Below are 24,225 nucleotides of genomic sequence, written 5' to 3' on the forward strand. Positions count from 1 at the left end.
CTCTTTTCTCAATAATCAACACTCGATTCATCATCTTCAACAACGACATCAACTCAATTTCAACAAACCCAAATCCATTATATCTATTTTTGCAACTGTTAGGGTGATTTCTACATCATCCAACATGGTCAAATGACACCAAACTCCATTTGCTAATAAGGTTTTATGAACTTGGTGGTCTGAGGTATTCCTCTCCTCCTAAAACAGCAACTCGGACAATACGAACCTTTGTTGATGAAAACTCTAGGCCCTGTGCAAAAAGATGAAAAATGACACCAAACTCAGCAACAATCTGGACGTGCATGAAGATAATGTCAAAGTTCATATGAGGGCAAAATGGTCATAATAACTTATAAAAATCTTGAAGGGCATTTTTGTCCGAGTGGAAATGAATATATAGATAAAATGGCTTATTGAACCAGTTCACTTACAAAGCTAATTCCCCTGAGCCCAATCACATATTCGGCTAGCAAATATCCTGTCAAAGGGCATTGGAGTAATTTTGTATAGTTATTGACTACAGCTTACTCTTACATCTACTGAAACAGACTCAACCGTGTGGCTATATATTGGCATTACAAGGTATTCAAGATCTTTGTAATGATAAAAACGAGCACGAGGGTATTATCGTAAAAGAGTTGTCTTTCACCTATCTTTCAGTTGATGTATCAAGCAAAAACCAAAACACATATAGAAATCTATATGTCCAGTTTAAACTCTATATCCATTAAGCCTATTAAGTCAAAAGAAAACAACACCTTTTGAACTCTGCTCTTACAAGAGCTTGTCGTTTAACATTGTCAAACGACCTTTTTCATTTGAAAAAAAGTAAATGTGGTATTTAAGTTTGGGAATAAAAGGCTTACATACATACCAAAAGAAAATTTTCTCTATACATACACAACTACTACCAACTACCAACCAACCTTACATAACTTAACCTATTATATAGCATGTCATTCGGTCTTCAGTTGATGTTGATCACTTGATGCAGATGGAACTATCCCATTTTCAAGGTACAAAAACCAATGAGTCACTCACCAATCCAAGTATCCAACATCCACCTCATCAAAGTTTAGTGTCCCTCTCACCATCCATGTCTTGAACACAAACATACATCACTTTATCTTTATTATAATAATAAATAAATTAGACTTCAGTTTACCAAATAAAACATTAATAATTAATTATATTCTTTCTTACCCATTCAAACGATTATTGATGGCAGTGAGGTCCTTGGATGGGCTTTGGTAAGCATGAGTGTTCTCTCCAACACAAACACTTAAATTACCTGAAGTGCTTCGTCCAACTTCATCAAGTACTCCTCTGTTGTGTTTCCACTCTGTTGACAACATAAGAAAGTATAAATCGCATAAGCACAATCTTGAAAGTGTAATGGTGATGTTCTTTCTTCATATGTGTAATGTTGTACTTTTCCCCAACCAACTCTCATTTCCTCTATTAATTCAGTTCCTTTATTAATCATAAACAAATTATTATTGAAAGTTAAGTGTCTGATTGAAGTTTCGTGATCAATAATAGCATCTGTAACATTCTAGGTTGTAAATTGTTTTATCCATGATTGTTGATCAAAGTGTTTGCCCTAATGATGCATGCGATTTCCGATTCAATTAAAGTCGGTTACAAACTAAATCAAAATTCTTACAGGTCATGAAATGGGAGGACGTTGAAATAGGAGAACCAGAAGACATGAGAAATTCAAATGAGAAAGAAAGCCATCAGAGTAAAACTTCATTGATGTTTATTTCCGTCAAAACATCTGCAAAGCAACTTCAATATGGGGACGGTGGTAGTGGTAACAACTGGAGGTCCAGGACTAACCGGCCAGCGAGAGTCGGAGTCTCGGAGATATTGTCGCATTTGTCGCTTTCCCCATGGAAGCATACTTTGAAAAACAGATACTCCCTGCAAAAAAAAGTAGTACTCATCCCTTCTTCCGTTGACCCCATGGAATTTTTCCCCATTAATCCACGCACGAAATAAAAAAATGACATGTCATTTCTTAGTTTTCCTTATTTATTTTTTTAGAGGTAAAAATTTTCATTTAACCTACACATGTCGGTTACCACTGGTTAGATTTGAACAAAATGTATACTTGGTTGGTGTTTTTTATACAAAACCCTTAGTTAGATGGTATTTTTTAACATGCCAAACTTTGATGATGTTTTTTGAACATTTTTAAAACATACTTACTCTTATAAGTCATTTTCCCTTTAATAAATTAAAAACTTAGCAAGACTATTTATTTCTTCTTCTCAACCTTAAATAGTATTTTTAATACGAAAAATAATTTAAATAAAGTCAAAGCAAATACCTTATACCCGGTTTATATCCGCTTTAACATATAACCTAGGGGTGAGCATCGGGCGGATTACACGGTAAATGGGTTAAACGGTTCGGGTTAGTCGGATTGGTGTTTATCACCAAATATAACAGGTTATTCGAGTGCGGGTTAGATGATTTTATTTTCGGTTACCTGAATTCTATAAGCCAAAATCGAATCATCCAAATTTGTAATTTTGTAGCCCTTTTCGATTTAAAGCCCAAAAAAACGTTGATTCGAAGCCCAAAATCCATATATAATATGTCACATAGTACATATATATTATATATATATGGTAAATGTCTTTTTTTTTTCAAATCTCTGAAAGAGATAGAGAGAAGAGAAGGCTCAGGGCATTACTTATTTACTTGTTAGTTGCTAATGTCACAACTTTTGGTGTATTATGCAGTCAAGTGTACAAGATTTTCTGAGTGAGGTATTATTTCCATTTATTAATCCAAATTGAAATTGCTACTTGCCTGTTTCAATCAGACTACAGCTGTTTTGTTATGTCAAGAGCAATAACTTTGTCCCAGGCCTGTTTTAGGGGACCACTCCCTAGAGTCATGTTAGTATTTATATCCTCCTTGAGGTTTTTGTTTAGCAGCTAAGAATTAACTTGTAAAAGAACATGGTTCTTCTTTTGGAGAGTCCATTCCTTACGAATGAATGGGAATTCTATCCTAATTTTCTGGTATTATTGAGTGTTTTGTTGCTGTGAATCTATTAGAATGCCCTGGGGTATACGATAGATTCAACAGGGATCTATCAAATGGTAACAGAGCAATCGCAGTCGGTATTGGAGAAGGAACGGAAAGCAGAAACAGAGTTGGCAAGGTGATGGGAGAAATCCTTCAAGGTCAAGCTGAGATTCTTAAGATGATGAATCAGCTCTTGGAGAAAGTTTGAACTTGCCACTGGAAGTAGAAAAGCTGAAGCTGGAATATCAAAAGAAGAAGAGACTAGATACTCGTCAATGGAGATGCATCATCAGAACAAGATAAAGAGATATGAAGAGAGAGAGGCTGAGATAGCTAAATGGAGAGAGTATTACTGCTCAGAGGAAGGAATGGAGGCTGAGAAAGCTAAGTGGAGGAAGATTTATTACTCTACTTTGAAAGAGAAAGAGAAAGAGAAAGAGGTCCATGAGGAGGAAGAAGAAGTATAATCAGCACTTTCTGAGTCGGAATCGGAATCCGAGTCAACACTGCAGCTCCCACCACCAACGTTGTCGCCGACACAACCAACACCGCCGACGTCTCCACCTCCATTAGCGCCGCCGTCTCCACCACATCCACCGTCCCCTACACCTCTAGAGTTCAAGAACAGAAAAGATGGCGCAGTTTGGGACATTGGAGGCTCAAATCAGCTCGTTAGAAAATTGGAGGCGCCTTTGATCGATGGCTACAAACCACCATTACCGCCGCCGCCGCCATCTCCATCTCCACCACCGTCAACTCTGCTGCCTCCACCACCTCTAGGATCGAAAACAGCAGCGAGAAGAAGATTTTGAACATAAGAGACGCAAATCGAGAAGCTAGAAAGTTGGAGATGCCATTGTCCAATGGCTACAAACCACCTCCGCCGCCACCACCGTTATTACCACCATCATCACCGGAAATTGAAGCAAAGAACGGGGAGAAGTGGGATTCATCAAAGTTGAGTTCTCGGAAGCAGTAGGCGTTTCTCCAAGTTGTGACGGTAACGGACGCGATAACTGCTCCGTTAAAAGACGTAACAGAAAAGGTAAGGCTTTTAGGGTTTTACAAAATTGGGCTTCAAAGAGATAATTGGGCTATAATCAACATTTTGGGCTCACAAAATGCTGGTCATACTTTGTACTCGATGAGTAATGTTTTTAACTCAAGCCCAAGTGTAATTAAATCAGCTACGACGTTGACTATTAGGGTCAAAAAGAAATTAAACCCACGTGCAAATGAGTCAACGGCTTCTCCAATTTGCACATCCGCCTTACCTCTACCACTCGACATTCCATTGATGACCTCCGTCTTCAGCTTGACACCCAATGTTTTAGCGTCGACATCATCGGTTTCCCCAAGGCTCACCCCAGAAACCCTAAGGTTTAAAGACAGGTTTTTGTCTTCCAAAACTCTCACTCAGGTTTTTAAACACCCTCCAACACTGTTAGTTTTTATAAGCAAGTTGGGTTATTGATTCTTGATTTAGTTGAATACAATAGCGGATTCTATCAGTCCGTTACTATTTTCATGAATATACGAAAACTGAAGAATGGGAAACAAGATGTTACAGGGTTTTGTTCAGCAACACTCAATCGTCACCTGTTACATGTGTGTAAAAGCAACATAGGTGGTTATAAGGACAAAGGGTTAGTTGATTTCCTTGTTGTTTAACAAAGCCTAGAGAAACCAAAATGGTTTCAGGATAGTGTACAAGTTTACTTGTTAGTTGTTAGTTGCTAATGTACAAAGGGTTAGTTGATTTCCTCAGGGCATTACTTATTTACTTGTTAGTTGCTAATGTCACAACTTTTGGTGTATTATGCAGTCAAGTGTACAAGTTTTTCTGCGTGAGGTATTATTTCCATTTATTAATCCAAATTGAAATTGCTACTTGCCTGTTTCAATCAGACTACTGATAAGCCCCGACATTTCTGTTATCTTTTTGGCCAGGGGTAGGATGGTCTTTTCTGGTATTATGGCTGTTATTGGCTGTTTTGTTATGTCAAGAGCACTAACTTTGTCCCAGGACTGTTTTAGAGGACCACTCCCTAGAGTCATGTTAGTATTTATATCCTCCTTGAGGTTTTTGTTTAGCAGCTAAGAATTAACTTGTAAGAGAACATTGTTCTTCTTTTGGAGAGTCCATTCCTCTCGAATGAATGGGAATTCTATCCTAATTTTCTGGTATTATTGAGTGTTTTGTTGCTGTGAATCTATTAGAATGCCTGGGGTATACGATAGATTCAACAGGGATCTATCAACTACCACCATAACAAATAACCATTCGATTATGAAGTTAAAAATCCGAATAACCCTTTTTGGTTCCATTACAACAAAAAGGAAAAAAAAAAGACAGTGACTTAACAACAAAAAAACCATCAGGTAACATACATTAAACAAACAGGTAGCGACTGTGAGTCTGTGACCTAACAATCAATAAAAACATATAATATTATTTAATTAAAATAATTTTCAAATCTTATTCGGTTTTCAGGTGGGCCCCGAATAAGTTTTGCCAAACCGCAAACCGATTAAAGTCCCCGGTTAGCCCGCAAACCGAACCCGAAAACCGAATAAGGTTCGGTTCGGGCAGTTTAAACCGAATAATATGTTATGCGATTTAGAAGATATCTTATGTGACAGACTTGTCTCTATGCGCCACTTGGTTTTCAATGATTTGTCTATTATACCATGTTCTTTTTGTTTCTTCCTATTATAACATCATACATACTTTACAGATATGCCGACTTTATTTTCTCAATCAAAAAAGAGAAAAATGTTGTCGGATGTACATTTGGAGAAGATTGTGCACACGTACAACATTGACATTGCCCCCTCCGATTTGGTCTTGGAAGAAAGTCAATCATCAAGTCAATGCATGAGAAATATGTCAGATTCCATTGCATCTGTAGAAGCCATATTGAGGTATAAGTTCAATAACAGAGGTTTGTTGGAAGCTGCCCTAACGCATTCTTCATACACGGAGTCTGAGTCCTACCAACGTCTCGAACTCCTTGGTGATGCTGTTGTTGGAGTTGTGATCACAATTTTTTTTTACTTGGCTTACCCTGATAGTGACCCTGCTCAAATCTCTCTCCTCCGCTCTGCCAATATTAGTACCGAAAAACTTGCACGTGTGGCGGTTCGCAACGGGCTTTACAAATATGTCCGCCACAAAACCATTGTTCTCAATGATAAGGTATTACCTATCTATCTATATACATTTTGTATATTTATTGAGAGAAAATACCAAAAAACCCAACGTATTGTATTATCCCCTGTATATTTACAATCATTATGTTTTCAGATTTTGGTTAAAATAATTGGATAACCCAATAAAACCGGTTGCATATCTTACATGGAATTGAAAAGCTTACATGGCATTTTAATTTTCAGAAACTGTAACTATCATTGCTATTCCACATAAGCTTTTATAATTTTAAATTAACAATACCATGTAGTCTTTTTAACTCCGCGTAAGCTATACAATCGTTTTTCTTGGGTTATCTGGTTACCAAATCTAGAAAATGTAACGGTTTTAATGGATGCTAAAATAACATATTTTATTTTTTTGAGCATCGGCGTTCAGGTTTTTGATATTTTTTCCTATATTTATGCATTTATGCCGTTAAATTTTGTAATTGAAATCTGAGAATATGGTGTTTGTTGGTATTAGGTTAGGAAATTTGTGATTGCGGTGGAAGATGAAGATGAGATGGTGGTGCATGGTGGGCAAATGAAAGCTCCAAAGGTGCTTGCTGATATTGTTGAATCGGTTGTTGGTGCTGTTTATGTAGATTGTGGGTTCTGCTTGCAAAGCCTGTGGATGGTGAGTAGTTGTGATCCTATTCCTATACATCTCAGGTCTTCCATGTATCCTAAGTCCTAACATTTAGCTCTGTCCCAAACTTGCCACTTGACCTCTGTTTCATTTTTATTCAATAGGCTTAATGTTTTAAGACATTAACCCTTTACCTTGATCAGTCTAGAAAAGAAACAAACCTTATGTAAAAGAAATGAACAACCACTAAGCCACAGTTTTGCAATGAGGAAAAGTTTTTTTTTTTTTTTTTTTTTTTCAGATAATTAGAGAGCTACTTGAACCGATGGTTATGCTAGATGTTCTCGAGAAACAGCCGCAGCCTATTACCATGCTATACGAGGCATGCCAAAAAGAGGGGAAATTTGTTGACATAAAGAATTGGAAGAAAGGTTACAGCTTCTCTATAAAACTAATATTATATGCATATAATATGCTAACAGTAACATGCGAATATATTTACACCTTTTTTCAGGTGAGAGAAACATTTCAAGTGTTTATGTAGATGGAAGATTTATTGCCTTTGGGTCTTCAGAGAATAAAGAGAATGCCAAGCTTCATGCAGCTGAGGTTGCTGTATCTAAGTTAACAAGGCTAAAAAACATTGATGCAATAAGTAGCATGATGTATCCTGGAGATTGTTACAAGAGTGAATGCAGCAGGGACATGGAAAATTCCATTGCAGCTGTAGAAGCCATATTGAGGTACAAGTTCAAGAAGAAAAGTTTGTTGGAAGCAGCCCTAACTCATTCTTCATACACGGAGTCTCAATCCTACCAACGTCTGGAAATCCTCGGTGATTCTGTTCTTGGACTCGCCATCACTAATTTTGTCTACTTGGCGTACCCTGAAATTGACCCTGGTCAAATCTCTCTCCTCCGCGCTGCCAATATTAGTACTGAAAAACTTGCACGCGTGGCGGTCCGCAACGGCCTTCACAAATATGTCCGCCACAAAACCATCCTTCTCAATGATAAGGTATTACTTATCTCTTTATTTAAATAAAAACCTAACCTATTATTCCCTAATGCTCAAAAATGCCATTACGTTACTTTTGTGTCTGTCTATTAAAATCGTTATATTTTCGGATTTTCGTTAAAATAATGCTTTCATAGTTGGATATATAACCCTAGAAAACCGGTTGCATGTCCTACTTGTAATTAAAAATCTTACATGACATTTTTGTTTCTGGAAACTGTAACTGTTATTCCAGATAATTGTTACCATTTTTTTTGCAGTAACTGTAATTGCTAATCCGCATACGCTTTATAATTTTAAATTGATAATGCCATGTAATCTCCACGTTGGCTATGCAACCGTTTTTCTTGGTTTATCTGGTTGCAAAGCATTAATTTAACCAAAATCAGAAAATATAATGGTTTTTTGAGCATCAGGGGATAATATGTTGGGGGGGTTTCTGGCATGTTTGTTCCTTTATATTTATACATTTATGCCATTATTTGTTAGATTTTATAATTGAAATTGGATTATATGGTTTTTGTTGTTGTTGTAATTAGGTTAGGGAATTTGTGATTGCGGTCGAAGAAGAAGATGAGATGGTGGTGCACGGGGGACAGATGAAAGCTCCAAAGGTGCTTGCTGATATTGTTGAATCGGTTGCTGGAGCTGTATTTGAAGATTGTGATTTCAATTTGCAAATCCTGTGGGTGGTGAGTGGTTGTCATCCTTGCAAGCTATTGCCTCATTAGATTTTGGAGTGAGAAGCTGATTCCTCTAAACTATGAGGCTGTTTCTTTTTTCACTTAATCTGGACGCTTGAGCCAAAAAACTCAGCTTAATGTTTTAAGACACTAACCCTTTACCTATTCAGTCTGGAAAAGAAACAACACCTTATCCAAACAAACATATTACCCATTCAACCACTTTACACATACAAGTCTTAATGTGCAAAAAAAAAAGGAACAACCACTATGCCATTGTTTCGCAGGAGGAGAATTATCTGTGTAGACTGACCCCAACCTGATAACATAATTTGGTAGCGAATCAAATTGATGAATTACTGACTTTTTGTTTTCAGGTAATTAGAGAGCTACTTGAGCCAATGGTTATGTTAAATGTTCTTGAGAAACAGCCACAACCTATTACCATGCTATATGAGGCATGCCAAAAAGAGGGGAAAATTGTTGACATAAAGAATTGGAGGAAAGGTTACAGCTTCTCTATAAAATGCTGAGTTTTTGCCCTATAAAACTATTATTATATGCATTTGCATCCTACAGATAATGATATGATAGTCTCTTATATATTTGCATCTTTTTTCAGGTGAAAGAAACATTGCAAGTGTTTATGTAGATGGAAAGTTTATTGCCTCTAGCTCTTCAGAGAACAAAGAGAATGCTAAGCTTCATGCAGCTGAGGTTGCTCTATCTAAGTTAACAAGGCTAAAAAGCACTGAAGCAATAAGTCTACAAATGAAAGATGATTCTGGTGAAGCCACTGAGATTAAAGGTGCTAAACAAAAAATACATGAACTTTGTAACAGGAGAAGGTGGCCAAAAGCGACTTACAGGTATGTAAATATTTTGCCTTTATTACTAATTAGATCATTTTGCCTTAATTACAAAATCCATTTAATTTTAATGGTTTTTTTTTTCTTGCAGAGTTGAGCAAGAATCGGGTCCTGCACACAATAAAAGATATATAGCATCCGTGCAAATTGAACTTTCTGGTAAGATATTTTTCATGAAGGGAGAAGAGAGGTCAAAAGTCAAGGATGCCGAAAATTCTGCAGCTTCATCTATGTTTTATTCTTTGCGAGAATTGGGATATTAATGAATGTCTGAAAACAAAAACTCACATATGCATCTAACATTTGCCGCATCTGATTGTCACAAGAGTAGCAAGTAAAAACTCCAATAAAATATATATTTGTTTATAAATACTAAAAAGGACACCAGATACAAAAAGGAAAATCATATCCGTTCTAACGACTTCAATATGGAACCGAAAAGTCCAAATCTTTTTTTTTTTAGAAACGGTGAGATATATAAACTAACGAGATATATAAACTAACAAGACATCACGACTAGCAAGGAACTAGAGCGTGGACCGAAACAAGATACAATTACATGCAAAGAAACTGCGAAAAACACAAATCCTGCCAATTACTAGGATTCCTTACCTCCCCTATGCTTAAACCAAATGAAAGATAAAGAAATTACATTATCCACAATATTGGTAGGGGAAGAAATAAGGTTTTCAAATACCTTGTTATTTCTCAACTACTAGACACCACCACAATGAACAGATGATTGACGTGAAGAGTTTGTGTTTTCTAGGGCACATAGTAGCGAACAGGGCCGATCCTATGGAATTCCATGCACCGAGCAAATAGAGAAGACGGTGCCCTATTTTTATACCATGTTAATACAATTCCCAAATTTTATAACATAATCTTCTAAAGCAACTACTTAAAAGAACTTTTTGTTAGATTACTTATTCTCACAAAGTACAAACTAAATGTTACAAAGCAATTCTTGAAGCAAAAACATTAATTATCCTATGATAATAGTAAAAGTTGCATTCTGTTCAACATAACCCAAAACCTTAAATTAGAAATCGTTAATGAGAGTTAAAAAGTTTCATTTGTTGCATCAATATATTATCTATATAATTTATTATAATCCCATAAGCAATATGATGTTTAATAGGATTATATATATAAAGATTCTATATCTTTCAACAATTTTTTAATGACAAATGAGAACAGAACTAAATAAATCAAAATGAATTTTTCTATAAACTAAAGAAAAAAAAACATTTATGTGTAATCGGAAATAAAACAATAAATTTCAACAAAACATATGAAAAAATGATAAGTTAATTAACCATATCAAAAAATGATAACCTTGTGTAGTTTCCTGTAAAGCAAAACTAGCAAAACAACAAAAAAAAATTATAGAAAAACAATAAGTGTCGCCTAAAACTACTCAATCAAGAAGAAGAAAAAAATGCTCAATGGCGTACTGCAAGTGTCCTAAACGCAGGAAGGGTTCTAGAAATCAAAATCAATATTCAAAAGAAAAAGAAAATCCTGAAATCAGAATCAACAGTCATTGTTAACAATATCCCAAAAATCAGAATTCTGAACTAACGAAATTATGGAGATTAACAGAAATCAAAATCAATTCAGAACCAATATTAACAATACTTAATCAAAATTAGTGCAAAACCTATGTTAACAATACTACAATAATAAAAAAAAGAACTAATATTAACAATACTTAATGAAAACAGCTGAAATCAACTGTTGCTGTCTAATTCTGCTTCATGCGCTTTGGACTTTCAGTTAACCAGAAAACTAGTAATATCAGATTTGAACTCAAAAACCAGAAGAAGAACTGGGCTTTCTCGATAGTTTAAAGCTATAAAGGGACTAAGGGAGAAGATGAACTAAAAAACTGAAATAAGAAAACAGAACTACCGTTGATGTTTAATACTGCTCCAGGTCTCCTCGTCTTCTCTGATTCTCCTGACTCTTGGAATTAGGCGTGTCGGGTGCGTTCACCAAGAAAATTAAGGCGTTCTTTTTTTCCCCGCCCGACTTTTGCCTTCTCGAACCTCAAATCGTGCCCTTGTTAGGAAATAGATGTCTTGGGCCTAAATGAAATGCATACCCAAAAGAAGAAAGCAAAAGTTGATGCCCCTATGTCCATTGATGCCCTGGGCAGTGGCCCAGCTCGCCCTGCCCTTGGGCCGACCCTGGTAGCGAAATCGAGAAGTTCCACAACACGAGTGAATTGTTGCAACGCCATTTTAGCACCCATTTTATGACCTAGTCAGCAAAATCACATATGGTTAAAATGTTGTCCACATATTCAATGAGAGTAAAGCTTGCATAAAGAAGATTAAATGTCCGCACCTCTAGTAATGAGTGTCTCGGTAGAGCCAGGGAGTCTTCCAAGGCAAGCCCTCCACATAAAACATGTGATTTTCAAAGAAACTACTTTATCCATCTGATATGATTAGCATCGGGGGCTGTGCAATAGGAATCCAAGTACCATCGCAAGACGTTGACTTTGAAGCAATCATTCGGGGATAAGTTAACATGCATTTTGAAATACTTCCACTTAGATTTTGAATCCCCCTAACTTCCTATGGTTGATTTATTAGAACTGCAATAGATTTAACAAGCTTATTACCAATTTTATAATGACTAGTTACCTTGATCCGATTAACTAATATTATTAATTATGAAGTAACTAACACATGGATCATGCGATTAGCTAACTAAATATCAATTAAATATTCGAGTTATGAGTGAATTGATCTAGTGATTTCTAATCGATGGTCATGACAATTAATCGAAACATGTCATGGATATCTAGTACTCTCTCACACATTTAAGTTTACAATAATATCGAATTTGGTCCATCACTAGTCTCAACCCTTTATTTTTCATAAATCCGTTAAGTTACAAGTCAATAAAATTAGATTTGTCCTCATAACTATATCAAACTCAGTTGTAGGCAATAAAAATCTAAACGTTAAGGTGAAACGATCAATCAAACAAACTACATAACCAAACTTTATAAATCCAACTAATAAATCAAATCATATTAGTTAGAGTTAATCTACATCTAAGCGGAAGTAAAAAGGGTATTTGCCATAATCATTGTTGGAAAACAAAAAATAATCAAATAAGAAGTGTTAAACATGGTGTCTAAAGAAAACCTAACGATTTTAGAACGTTTCCAAGCTTTAACTTTCAAAACGATGCTAAAAAATTGTTCTTCATCCTTGATTTCGACTAAAAAAGGTGTTAGACGAATTACTTTTCGTATTTGAGGGTTGGTATCTCCAATATTTTTCAACATATTGATTAGAATGGAAAAAATCATGTATTTATAGAATTCAGAGATGTCGCATCGCGTGCATGTATTTTCTGTGTTGTTGAGCATATTGTGCCCCGATCCTGCTCGAACTCTAAAGCTAGGTCGTGGCACTACATGCTCTTTGTCGCGTCGCGGTTTCTCGAATTTAGGAAACTTTTTATCTTTATCCATATCAACTCCATTCTTGTCCTAATCTTTTCCTTTTTCTTAGCAGCTATAATTTTAACTATATTTATCCAATTCAAAGCTTATTTGTAACGTATGTAGATTTGGGCTAAACATATAAGATATAATAGATAATCTTAGCTAAAGATGTAGTAGCCGTAATGACTATCCTGTGGATATAAGGAACGCTTAAATCCAACTTCGTATAAAAAAGTTATGCTTCTTCGAAGTTTTGTGATTAAACCGACACAACTCTGCATGCCATAAATAGTGAATCGGAGATAGGTTGGTTATTAGCCATGCAATGTAAACGATAGTAGTAGTAACTATAAAAGAAAATTCGTGCATATAGAGAACACCGAAATCTGACTTCATATGAGGACGTTATGATTTTTCGAAGTTTTGGTATAGTAGTGTGCGATACAGAAACCGAGTTTTAGATCGGTCGATTGTTAGGAAAAACAATCTAAACAAGGATCGAAGATCTCTTGAATAGGAATTTGTCAATACAAAGATCGTCGAGAACAACGGAGGTCGTATGAGAGAGTTATGATTTTTATACGGACTTTAACAGTCTAAACATGTTAAAAATATAACTTTAAAAATAAAGTAAGAATTAGCCAACAGAGACTAAACGAAAGTTGCAGTACTTGTCAAAAGGTACGCATGGATCTAAAGAATGTCAAAACGGAGCTCGTATGAAAAAGATATGAATTTCTGAAAGATACTAAGTTTTCGCGTACACAAACGAGGTGCGCATTGACAAGAGGACGCGGATTTTAACACATGTCACAAAGCCAGAGGAGCGACGTCATCTGATAGGCACGAAATGCCTAGAAAGATGCATGACACGCCCTCCCTGTGACCCTATATATATGTTTCGATTTTGGCCTATTTTCCCACTCATTCACTCCGCAAACCTCTGGAATCTCTTCCTTACCCATATCCCCTATACTCCCTAATTCCCCGCTACTTTAGCAAGGCTCTAGAGCGTCTGAGAGCTTGGAGAAATATGTCTTTCAATTTCGGAGTTATGCTTGCGTAATTTCGTGGTTTTCGCTAAAATTTATGTAAGTTAAGCTATAATTATTTTATTTCAAGTGTACCTTATATTTATGTTTATAGTCATTATTATGAACCTATAAATAAGATTTATCAGTAATTACAAGTCATAATACTGATTCATTTACTTAAAGGAATGATGTCTAGGCTAGATTTAGTGAGGTGTGTTTAAAGTAGGATTTCCAAATAGTATACTCGTGCATACCAAACGAACCCTACCTCCGATATGATCTTACTTGGGTTTTCCTTATCAACTATAGATCCATAGACATTGGGATTATTGAGGAATCTAGAATATCATTAGTCACAACAATACAAGACTAAGACCTAGTGCTATCTATACCTTGGTCCCTTAAAAAGAAAAGCTAAAGTACCAGATGAAGCGTTGTCCGAATTTCAAGTCATCCACTTTTAACAAGTGAGTACATACTTACTTTCAACTTATACATAGATATCAAGTATTTAATGCTTAATTGCCCTATATGCTTATTATTTTTGTTCATGATATCTATGTTAAATGAGATAATGATTTTACTAGAAATAATCATATATGTATTTTTACCATACTTATAATGCATTGGGTAAAAAGGGTTGATAAGAAAGAGATAATATAATGGTAGAGACCATGCCCAACCTAGTATTACTGTATTAATGGGACCAGAGAGAGGGAGAAATGAGATAATGGTGAGAGACCATGCCAAAGATAAAATAATGGTGAAAGATCATGCCCAACATTATACTATTGTACTATAGAGAGCAGTCATCTAGCAGAGTAATGATAATGACCACATACTCTTGTAGACAGTCCAGTAGAAAACTAGTAGACTCGCAATATGTAGGTGTTAATGAATCATACTATCCGGGAGTATGGATTGTGTGTTCGTTCGAGTACTCTATCCCCCGCATAGTTGCCTTATTAACATATGTCGTTAAGGAATCCCCAAGGAAATATTGTCTACTCGTTGTTAGAGAGATCCATTAGGATAGGTCCCTTGAGATTATCATTTTAGGATCGAAAAGTGAAAAAAATAGGAATGTGTAATCAGGATTAACCTGTTCGGTGTAATATCTATACTTAAAACAATATAATAATAATAATAATAATAATAATAATAATAATAATAATAATAATAATAATAATATGGGTTGAAAAACCTATGTGGAACGTCCCAAAATTAAGACAAAAAATTTTCGTTTTTAAATAAATAAAACTATCATTCGAAAACATCATCATAAAACCATGGAGAAACAAAGTGTATCAACTACATCAACATTAGAGTAATCATAAAATGGGGAATGAGGTGGTGTGTGCACTGCAATCATCCCAAGCTCTTCTTCTTCAAACCAAAAGTACCTAAAACATAAACTGAAAACCTTAAGCACAAAGCTTAGTGAGTTCCCCATAATAAACACATAATGGACCCCGCCTGGCATCGAGCCCCGCTCGGTAAACAGATCTGTCAGTCATTAGGCTCAACCCGATATACATATAAACATATAATCATATAATCATATAACACATGCAGTAGTCACAAAGATAAACAACATACAAGATAGCCATCAGGCCCTGCCCGGTAAGCATACAAGCACATAACACATGCAAGAGTCACGCAGACATCTAACATCCTAACATAACAACCATGGGCCAACATTGGTGCCTTCGACCCGCTAAACACAATGAGGAAACTCACTTCTAGCCGATGGACACTCAAATGAATCTCTATCTGCTGGTCCGAAAAAATCCCCACCCTATCATCATCAAAATAACATCCAATTATTAATTGGATCTCGACGCATAACCAAGAATCTAAGCTACTTAGCCCATAACTAGGGTAAAAGACCATTTTACCCTTTTTATAACTTGGCCCAAAGCCAAGTCCCAACTCAACTAATCAAAATGCCCAAATCCTAAATGGCAACCCAAAGCCCAATTATGGCCTAATCTTCCAAATTGGTCCCAAAACCCCTCATGAGACTAAATCCAAAGAAGCCCAACATAATAGTCAAAAGTATGAAACAAAAGTCTAATGGCCCAATAAGGCCCAAACTTAGAAACCCAAACTATGGCCCAAAACTGAGACTTGCCGAGCCCAAATGCCCATCTGCTAGTGGGTCTGACTCTTCTGCTTCTTGGCATCAGTTTGAAGGTAACAAGTTGTTACCTTGACCTTCTTTCCTTCTAGATCTCATTATGTTGAAGATTAGGGCTTTTCTAGCATATTTATGTTAGCCATTTTGGGTATGGGCTAGGATCTGAAGTTGCAACTTCAGATCTGAACTTACCTTGGTCTCTATGTCTATAAAGTCTCCAACTTTAGCAAGTATGAACCTTCTCTTGTGAGGTAAACTCCATTACAAGCTTTGATTTGACATTCTAAGCCTCTAGAGCCTTGCATGCATGTAAAGTTTGCAACTTTACATGATAAACATGCCTTGGGAAGCTTGATCTGCAATATGGAGCTTTGGAATGGCTTAAAAAGCATCTGAATGGAGAAAGGACTGAAGGGACTCTACGAGTTGCATGGCCAACTCGACATGTCCAATGAAGATTGTCGTGCAAGGAACCCTAGAGTATTCCAGATATGAGCTTGATCTGCTCCGTGCGGTAACCAACAAACCATAAAGTATTCCAGATATGAGCTGAGGGTCGGGTGGGGCATGCCATACTCATACTGAGGACTCGGGAGCATTCCAGATACTAGCTGAGGGTCGGGCGGGGCATGCCAAACTCGTACTGTGGGCTTAGGAGAATTCCAGATACGAGCTGAGGGCCAGATATGGCATACCAGACTCGTACTGTGGGCTTGGTGGCAATCCAGGTGTGAGCTGTGGGCCCGGAAGGCAATCCAGACTCAGACTGTGGGCCCATGAGTAATCCAATCTGTATAGTTATGGTCCAATACATGCTGTTATTTGTATATGTGTTATGTGCAGTGTATCGGTATTTTGGGGGAACTCACTAAGCTTTGAACTTACAGTTTCAGTTTTTGTTTCATGTACATCAGATGATCGCGGGAAGGCAAATGCGTGATTGTACAACTCCTCATGTTTATGATTTGTTTCTGGGATACTCTGATATTATACTGTTTGAAAACAAGTTTTGTAATAATTAATGGTTTGAAATGTTTTGAATAAGTTTAAATTTGGCATAATTTTTATGGATGTTACAAGTTGGTATTAAAGCCTTGGTTTGAGTGAATTGGAGGAACAATTGTGTGAATCCAGTCTCAAACTAAGGAAAATATTTTAAAAATAATTTTCAAAAAGTATTCAAAATATCAAAGGAGGATGTAGGGTGTACGATCAGCCAGAGCCAGTAAGTAGACCCCAAAATACCATACAGATTATTTGATATTGTGATATGTAGAACAACATGCTAGTGCTAGGCTAGGGATCTTCAGGAATTTCATGATAGAATTGCCTGATTACATGATGCCTGATAGCCTAGGGTTTCCTTATATGAAATTGACATCATTATTATAGTTACGGTGTATGCATCACGACTGTACATAATTAAGATCTTATAGCCTGAGAATGTTTAGTTTGACCTTATTTCCTGTTCTTGTCTGATGAAGGTCTTAGGGTAGGTGATATGTGCATATTTAGCTATGGATTTAGTATAGATTCTTATCATTATTCGGCTAATTATTTACATTTTATGGACAAAAGATACTTAATATTGTTCAAATTATATTTTCAGTCCAAAAGAGAAGCTCGGAAGCAAAAGGAAGCAGGAGATACGATTGGAAGCTCGGGAACGGAACAAAGAAGAAAAATGCCAAAAACAAGAAGGACTCGGCGAGTAGGGACGGCTACTCGACGAGTCGTGTCGAAGATTTGAGATCCTCTAGAAGTCCTTGCTGTACACGGATTTTAAGTGACGGACTCGTCGAGTCAGTTACTGGACTCGACGAGTCACCTCTGTTTCCAGAATACTATAAATAGGGACTTGGAGATCAAAATTAGGGACTTCTCTGGAACCCTAGAAGGAAAAATTACGATTGAAGGTGATGTTAGGTCGTGAGAAGCAGAGGAATCAACCCTACATTCAATATTGAAGAGAATTAAGGCAACTTTACTTTATTCTTAGTAATCTTTTGATTTGAATCATGTTTAAACTCTTTGAATTCGTTTTTGAGCTTAAGTTTACTGCAATTATGAACTAAACCCTTATTCTTCTGTTTGGGTAAGACAAATTTGAGACTATGGTTTGATTAATGGTAGGATTAACTTTAAATTGGTGATTTTGTTAAATTAAGCTTGTTAAAGATCCTTATGCATTAACCATAACTATTTTCTGTTAATAGGAAGGCAATTAGGCTGCATGAACATCTCTTAATTGTTTACCTCATGTGATTTATGTGAACACTTTATTATGTGCCTAGGATTAGTGAATGTGAAACTAGGATTAATTAGAGAATGGGTAAGTTAATGTGTGAACTTGTTTGATAAACCAACAACAAGAGGCTAATTGAATTATTAATTTGATTAACCATTACAAGTCTTATTTAACCCGAATAAATAACCTAGAGAATTAATTAATTTAGACAACTGGCCGCTGCTTGAATTAGTTTATTTTCTAAGGATTAGCGATAGCGAATGTGAACCTAATCACCAGAATCGGAAGCCAATAAAAGGTTAATCCATTGCACTATTACCATTAAATCAACCATATGATCAATTGAGTCGAACCTAAACAGAAGTCCTCTTAATTATTGAATTTAGTGGTAATAACTTGTTTTAGCTGCTAAGTTAGTTAAATTGCGTGTTAGTTAGTTTATTTAAGTTTTCTAGTCTTGCAAAACTAGAGAAAACATTTCCTTTTATTACTTGTTTTAGATAAAATTAGTTACTAGTTTAAATTTTTCGTTCCCTGAGTTCGATACCCTACTTATCTAGCTACACCATAGTTGACAGGTCCACTGCGTTTGTGTGTTAATTTTATAATTAAAAGTAGGTTTAAAACTAGTTGAGTTCACACACATCAAGTTTTTGGCGCCGTTGCCGGGGAACAGTTCAAAAATTAATTCTAATTTCTAGTTTTATCGATCCTTTGTGTTAGATTTATCTTGCACAAAGTTATTTTTTTAGGAAATTCAGTTAGTAGGATAATTTTTGATAGTTTTCTGTTTTAGAAGATTAGTTAGTAATTTTTCTGTTTTTGCTCTGAACTCGCCGAGTGCAATCGAAGCGACTCGGCGAGTCCATCGCTGTTTCACAGTTTCGTCTTTTTATTTTATTTTTGTTCCTTTTATGTGTTTTTCTTGTTTTGTTTGCAGGCATTACATGACCAGAGGATCCCACACACCCCTGGTTCCTCCACTTGAAGACCCAGAATCCGCTTTAAGGAAAAACAAAGGCAAGGAGGTTAAAGTACCAATCATTCTTGGATGACCATTTTTGAATACCGCTTGTGCTTTGTTAGATATGAGTGAATCTACGCTAACATTAAGAGTAGGTGATGAATCGGTAATTTTTAAAGTTGAGCAAAAAGATACGCAAGAAGGGTCGAGAGAAGAAAAGGTTTCGTCACTAGATTTGGATGATGAATTGTTAGAAAAGGAGCTTGCATATTTGCAAGAAAGCAATCCAAATCAATTCTTTTTATCTTTGGAGGATACTTCTGATGCCAAGGGAGATGTAGAAGAAATAGAATGACTGATCAGGGAAACTGATTATCAAGAAAGCATAAGAAGTGTTCAAGGTTCCCCGACTCGCCGAGTCGTATCTGCTGACTCGACGAGTCCAGTCGAAAATTTTAAATCTGGAAAACTTTTGACTCTACAGCCAATTAGTGCCCTTGCTGAATCAGATGCACAACTTATGCTTGATCCCTTTGAGAACCTTCTTGAGGAAAATGAGGATATTGAAGATGTTATCAATATTGGGAATGCACATTTGGCATTTCTTGAAGCAATCATGGGAGGTGATGAGATTGTCCAAGAGAAGAATGAGGGAAGTTCAGAAGATGAAAACCACCATTATCCAATTGAATCACAAATGCTAGATCAAGAAGAAGTTTTGACCAAAAGAAAAAGGACCAAGCCTCGTGCCATTGTCTCTACTATGTTCGAAGTGTTAACTTTCACAACACCGGATCCTTTAATGAACAAAAAGACAAGCAAGGAAGGAATGGAGAGGAACAAGCATGGTAAGGGGGTGAAGCGTAAAGCTGAAGTGAGTGCTGCGAAAAAGAGAATGGAAGACTTGAGGAAGGCTTATAAAAGGAAAATCCATCTTTACAAGACGAAATACAAAGTACAAAGGTTGAAGAAGGAGAGCCTCATGGAGGAAGCAGCAGCAACGTAAGCAGGATGGAGTCCAGCTAACGACTCCTAAAAAAAGAAGCGCTTAATGGGAGGCAACCCGTCACTAGAGTTTGCTTTCTTTTACCTTTTTTAGTTTTTTTTTCGTTTTTAGGATTTATCTATCTTCATTTTCTTTATTGTCCAAAATGACTGCTTGAGGGCAAGCATGGTCTGAGTGTGGGGTGGGTTGAATATATTTTTAAGAAGGAATAAAAAATATATCAAATTTTTCAAAATCGCGACCAGACACGCCGAGTCGGACCCTGACTCGACGAGTCTGTTTATTTTACTGAAAAAAAAAATAATTTTTACATATCTGTTAAATTAGGGTTTTTTACCCTAATTGGTAACCACTTCTCATTCAACCAGCCGACACTCGACGTGCTCTCTCTCTCTCTCTCGCTCTCTATCTCTCTCTCAAGCAAGAAAGGTACTAAATTTCTTCTCTATTTCTGTCAAAGCTTCGATTTTTAGAAGGTTGGAAGTATTAATTAGATAGAAAACCCGTTTTTGAAGTTTTAAAATTTCTAGGGTTTCGACTTTGACCTAATTAGAATGCTATGGATGAATTTTCTTATACTACTGTGCTCGAAATACATCCCTGGACAAACCCTTGCAATAAATTTTGATTTTTATGGATGAAATTTGACAGACTCGTCAACAGACTCGCGCAGTTCGTTTGACTCGTCGAGTCGGTCTACGGACTCGGCGAGTCATGTCTGAAGCAGTCCAGATTTTATTTTCTAACTGTTCTGTTCGTTTCTGGTTGTTTGTGTTATTTATTTATGCAGGAACATGTCTTCACGGGGTCAAAGTTCAAGAGGAAGCCAAGGGGATTTCCCTTGGTTGAATTTTCCACAAATCGAGTCCAAATCTACGATGACTAAGTGGAAGAAGAAGCTTGCAGAAATCCGGAAAAAGGAGATTTGTGTCTCCAATGCGATTGATTGGGAATGGCTGGGGAGAGTTCGTTACGAAGAGGAGTTGGCTCCTTATATAGTCAAGACGTTTGTGCATAATAGGGTGTCCATCGCGTGTGATGGATGGAGTCGCATCTTTCGTATCCAGGAGCCGGTTTATCAAGAGTTGTGCTTGGAATTTTTCTCCACAATACATTTCCGGGGTGGGGACGATTACTATAACCCCAGGAATATTACTTTTTGTCTTGGGGGCGAGATTCGCCATTGTTCTATGGTGGAATTAGCTTGGAGGTTGGGAATTTATGACCAACAATTGATTCACACGGCTGCATTTGGTACCTTTTTGGAGCATTGCCATAAAGTATTCCAGGATGGTGTCACAAGCACAAGTTAGTGGAACACCATTGCCAACAAGGTTTACATTCCCAAATCGGCTCAAGAGGGGAACATACGATCACCTACGCACCGTCTTATCCACCGCCTTATTTCAAGCACCATCAACCAAAGAAAAGATGATGACAAGGTTTCTAACCTTTACGTTTTTTTATCTTTGGAGCATCATTACACCCAACACCTTTTGCAACCTTCCATGGTGTGTGGCTTCATATTTAGCTGAAGGGGCGGTCAAGGACCGCAAAACTTCAAAAATTAATGGTGGCATGTTTGTGACGCGTTTAGCTCACTCTTATGGGTTGATGACTCGTGGTGCTTGGAACTTAATGACAATGGTCCCGACCCCTCCCTTTAATCCTATTCTTTTTCGAAGGGCTAAAATTATTGAGGATTATGGAGGGGGGCACTATGCTATTCCACATGATGATGCCGTGATTGGACCCGAGGAGCCGGGTAGGAGAGTGAGGCAAAGACGCGGGCAAGCACCTCCCGATTCACCGGTTATTCCGGTGGAAGATGAAATACCCCCGAAGTGGTTTAATGTTGAAGGAAGACAATATCAAGATGATTTGGCAAGAGGCGTGAATTTTGCCAACCGGTCCTTCATCCAAATGTTTAACCACTTCAACATCCAACATGTGGACGGGAGCCAATTTCCTTATATACCAACTTGAGAGGAGAGGATGAACGCAAGGCAAAGCGGAGCCGGTGGGAGCGGGGCAATGCATGATGATGATGATGAGGAAGGAGATGAAGATTGATTTGTTTTTATTTGTGTTTTGTGTTGAACAATTTGTTTTTGTTTTTATTTTGTTTGTTGGAACTTCTAGTAATTAGGATTTTAGTAGTTTATTTTCTCATGGGTTGTTTAGTGTCTTTTCAGAATTTGAAAAAGGGTTGCCTACAAAGAGTCTCGAGAGTAATAGGAGTTTCGAGTCTAAGCGAAAGAGAGAATGAAGTCCAAGTATCGAGTCCGGTCATGAGGAGCATTCAAATGAGTTTAATTACTGAAGAAAAATATTAGATTTAATATAATTCTGAAGTGGTTAGGATTTATCAAAAAGACTTGGAGCAGAAAACAGGAATTTTTCACCCAGTGACTAACTCGCCGAGTGCATATACTGACTCGACGAGTCCAAGAGTGAAAACACGGATTCTGCAGTTTCACGACTCAACTCGGCGAGTCTGATTACTTACTCGACGAGTTTCTACGAATTTCACCTCTTAGCTTCAGGCTTGACGATTATATTCCCACGACAATTGGTTTCTATTAAGAAGATTAATTTCTGGAGATTTCCGAGAGTTTTTCCTGCATTTTTGGAGCTGTTGCCACACGAGACGAATGACACCCAAGGCATGGATGAGCTGTTCCCATGTCCAAAGTCAGCTGAAGATGGAGCTTTAAATGAAGAAGATCAACCTCGCAACTACTACCCCAGGGGAGTTTGTTCGAATTCCCTCTTTATTTTATTGTTCTTTATCATGCATAATATGCAATGGGGACATTGCATAAATTAAGTGTGGGGTAGGGGGTTGGTTACATTAGTTAAAATTTTAGTTAAATTTTGAAAATTTTGAAAATTTTGCATTAAAATTGCTAGGGCTAAATTAGAAAATTTTGGTAAAAGCAATTAAGGTTCATGCTAGTATTATGTTTGATGATTTTATGAAGACCCAAATGTTTAGTTGAGCCAATATACGTTATAATTCATTTGTGGCCTCCCTTATTCTAGTGAAATCATGGGACAAAAACACAACCTCGCTTAGTTTGAGGGATGCAATAAGTTTAGCATCGTGTACTTGAAATGTATCCAGGAAAATTATTATTTTTAGCCAATAAAGGTTGAAGTTGAGCTCCCCTGCTTAAGCATGTAGGTATTGAAAAGTTTAAAGAATTTTGGAGCAATCAAAGTGAAGATCAAAAGATTAAAATTCCGAAGATTCAAAAAGTGAAGATACCAAAAATTAAAAAAGGTGGTAAATTCAAAGACATCAAAGACAAATTATCAAAGAAGTGAAGAATTCCAAAGAGCTCCATAGTGGTATCGGAAAAAATTGTAATTTTCTAGAGAGTAAATTACACGAATAATCCCTATGGTTTAGGGTAATTTGCACGTTTGGTCCCTAACTTATCTTTTTAACTCGGAAGGTCCCTGCTATTTGTTTTTGTTACGCGCTTGGTCCCTGTCTTACCTAAAAAGACTATTTTGCCATTGATTTTTTAATTTATTTAAATAAACACACATCCAACCCCACCCCCTCACATTACCTTACTTACCCCACCATTTTTCCCTATTTAAATAATAGTCTTTTTAGGTAAGGCAGAGACCAAACGCGTAACAAAAACAAATAGTAGGGACCAAGCGTGTAACAAAACCAAACAGTAGGGACCTTCCGAGTTAAAAAAATAAGTTAGGGACCAAACGTGCAAATTACCTCAAACCATAGGGACCATTCGTGTAATTTACTCTTTTCTAGATTATGTGTGCTTGGGTTGCTCAACCAAAAATACCTTGAGGTTAGAAGGTTTTCTGCGGATGGATTCGGAGGGATGCATAAAATGAGCATTGTTCGGAAAACGTGGGCGAGTGTTTATGAGGATTGTGAGTATTTAGAATTAGGGGGGGGTCCTTAGGAAAATTTTTTAGACACAAATG

The 24,225-nt window shown here is 36.8% G+C and overlaps 1 protein-coding gene across 7 annotated transcripts; it reads left to right on the forward strand.

Annotated features, from left to right (window-relative positions):
* Positions 1-2,681: 2,681 nt before the first annotated feature.
* Positions 2,682-9,706, forward strand: LOC145123948 (ribonuclease 3-like protein 2). 7 transcript variants are annotated; one of them, XM_079059136.1, is made up of 10 exons: positions 2,939-4,465; positions 5,784-5,970; positions 6,121-6,244; positions 6,722-6,874; positions 7,128-7,257; positions 7,341-7,843; positions 8,383-8,535; positions 8,904-9,033; positions 9,149-9,395; positions 9,487-9,706. In XM_079059136.1, exons 2-10 carry the CDS (start codon positions 5,786-5,788, stop codon positions 9,656-9,658), a joined length of 1,797 nt encoding a protein of 598 aa, XP_078915262.1. In that variant the 5' UTR covers positions 2,939-4,465; positions 5,784-5,785; the 3' UTR covers positions 9,659-9,706. The 7 variants fall into 7 exon arrangements, with proteins under 7 accessions (XP_078915261.1, XP_078915262.1, XP_078915256.1 ...); XM_079059135.1 differs by lacking the exon at positions 2,939-4,465 and adding an exon at positions 2,682-2,780 and having other exon boundaries at positions 5,784-6,244; XM_079059130.1 differs by having other exon boundaries at positions 5,784-6,244.
* Positions 9,707-24,225: the final 14,519 nt, after the last annotated feature.

The sequence above is a fragment of the Lactuca virosa genome, chromosome 7 (genome assembly GCF_052849685.1).
Source record: "Lactuca virosa cultivar CGN04683 chromosome 7, Lactuca_virosa_CGN04683_v6, whole genome shotgun sequence".
Classification (NCBI taxonomy): domain Eukaryota; kingdom Viridiplantae; phylum Streptophyta; class Magnoliopsida; order Asterales; family Asteraceae; genus Lactuca; species Lactuca virosa.

Coding starts and splice junctions, on each gene's coding strand:
- LOC145123948 (XM_079059135.1), top strand. CDS start 5,786: ATGCCGACTTTATTTTCTCAATCAAAAAAGAGAAAAATGTTGTCGGAT. Junction 6,245..6,721: donor CCATTGTTCTCAATGATAAG/GTATTACCTATC, acceptor TGTTGGTATTAG/GTTAGGAAATTTGTGATTGC. Junction 8,536..8,903: donor ATTTGCAAATCCTGTGGGTG/GTGAGTGGTTGT, acceptor TTTTGTTTTCAG/GTAATTAGAGAGCTACTTGA.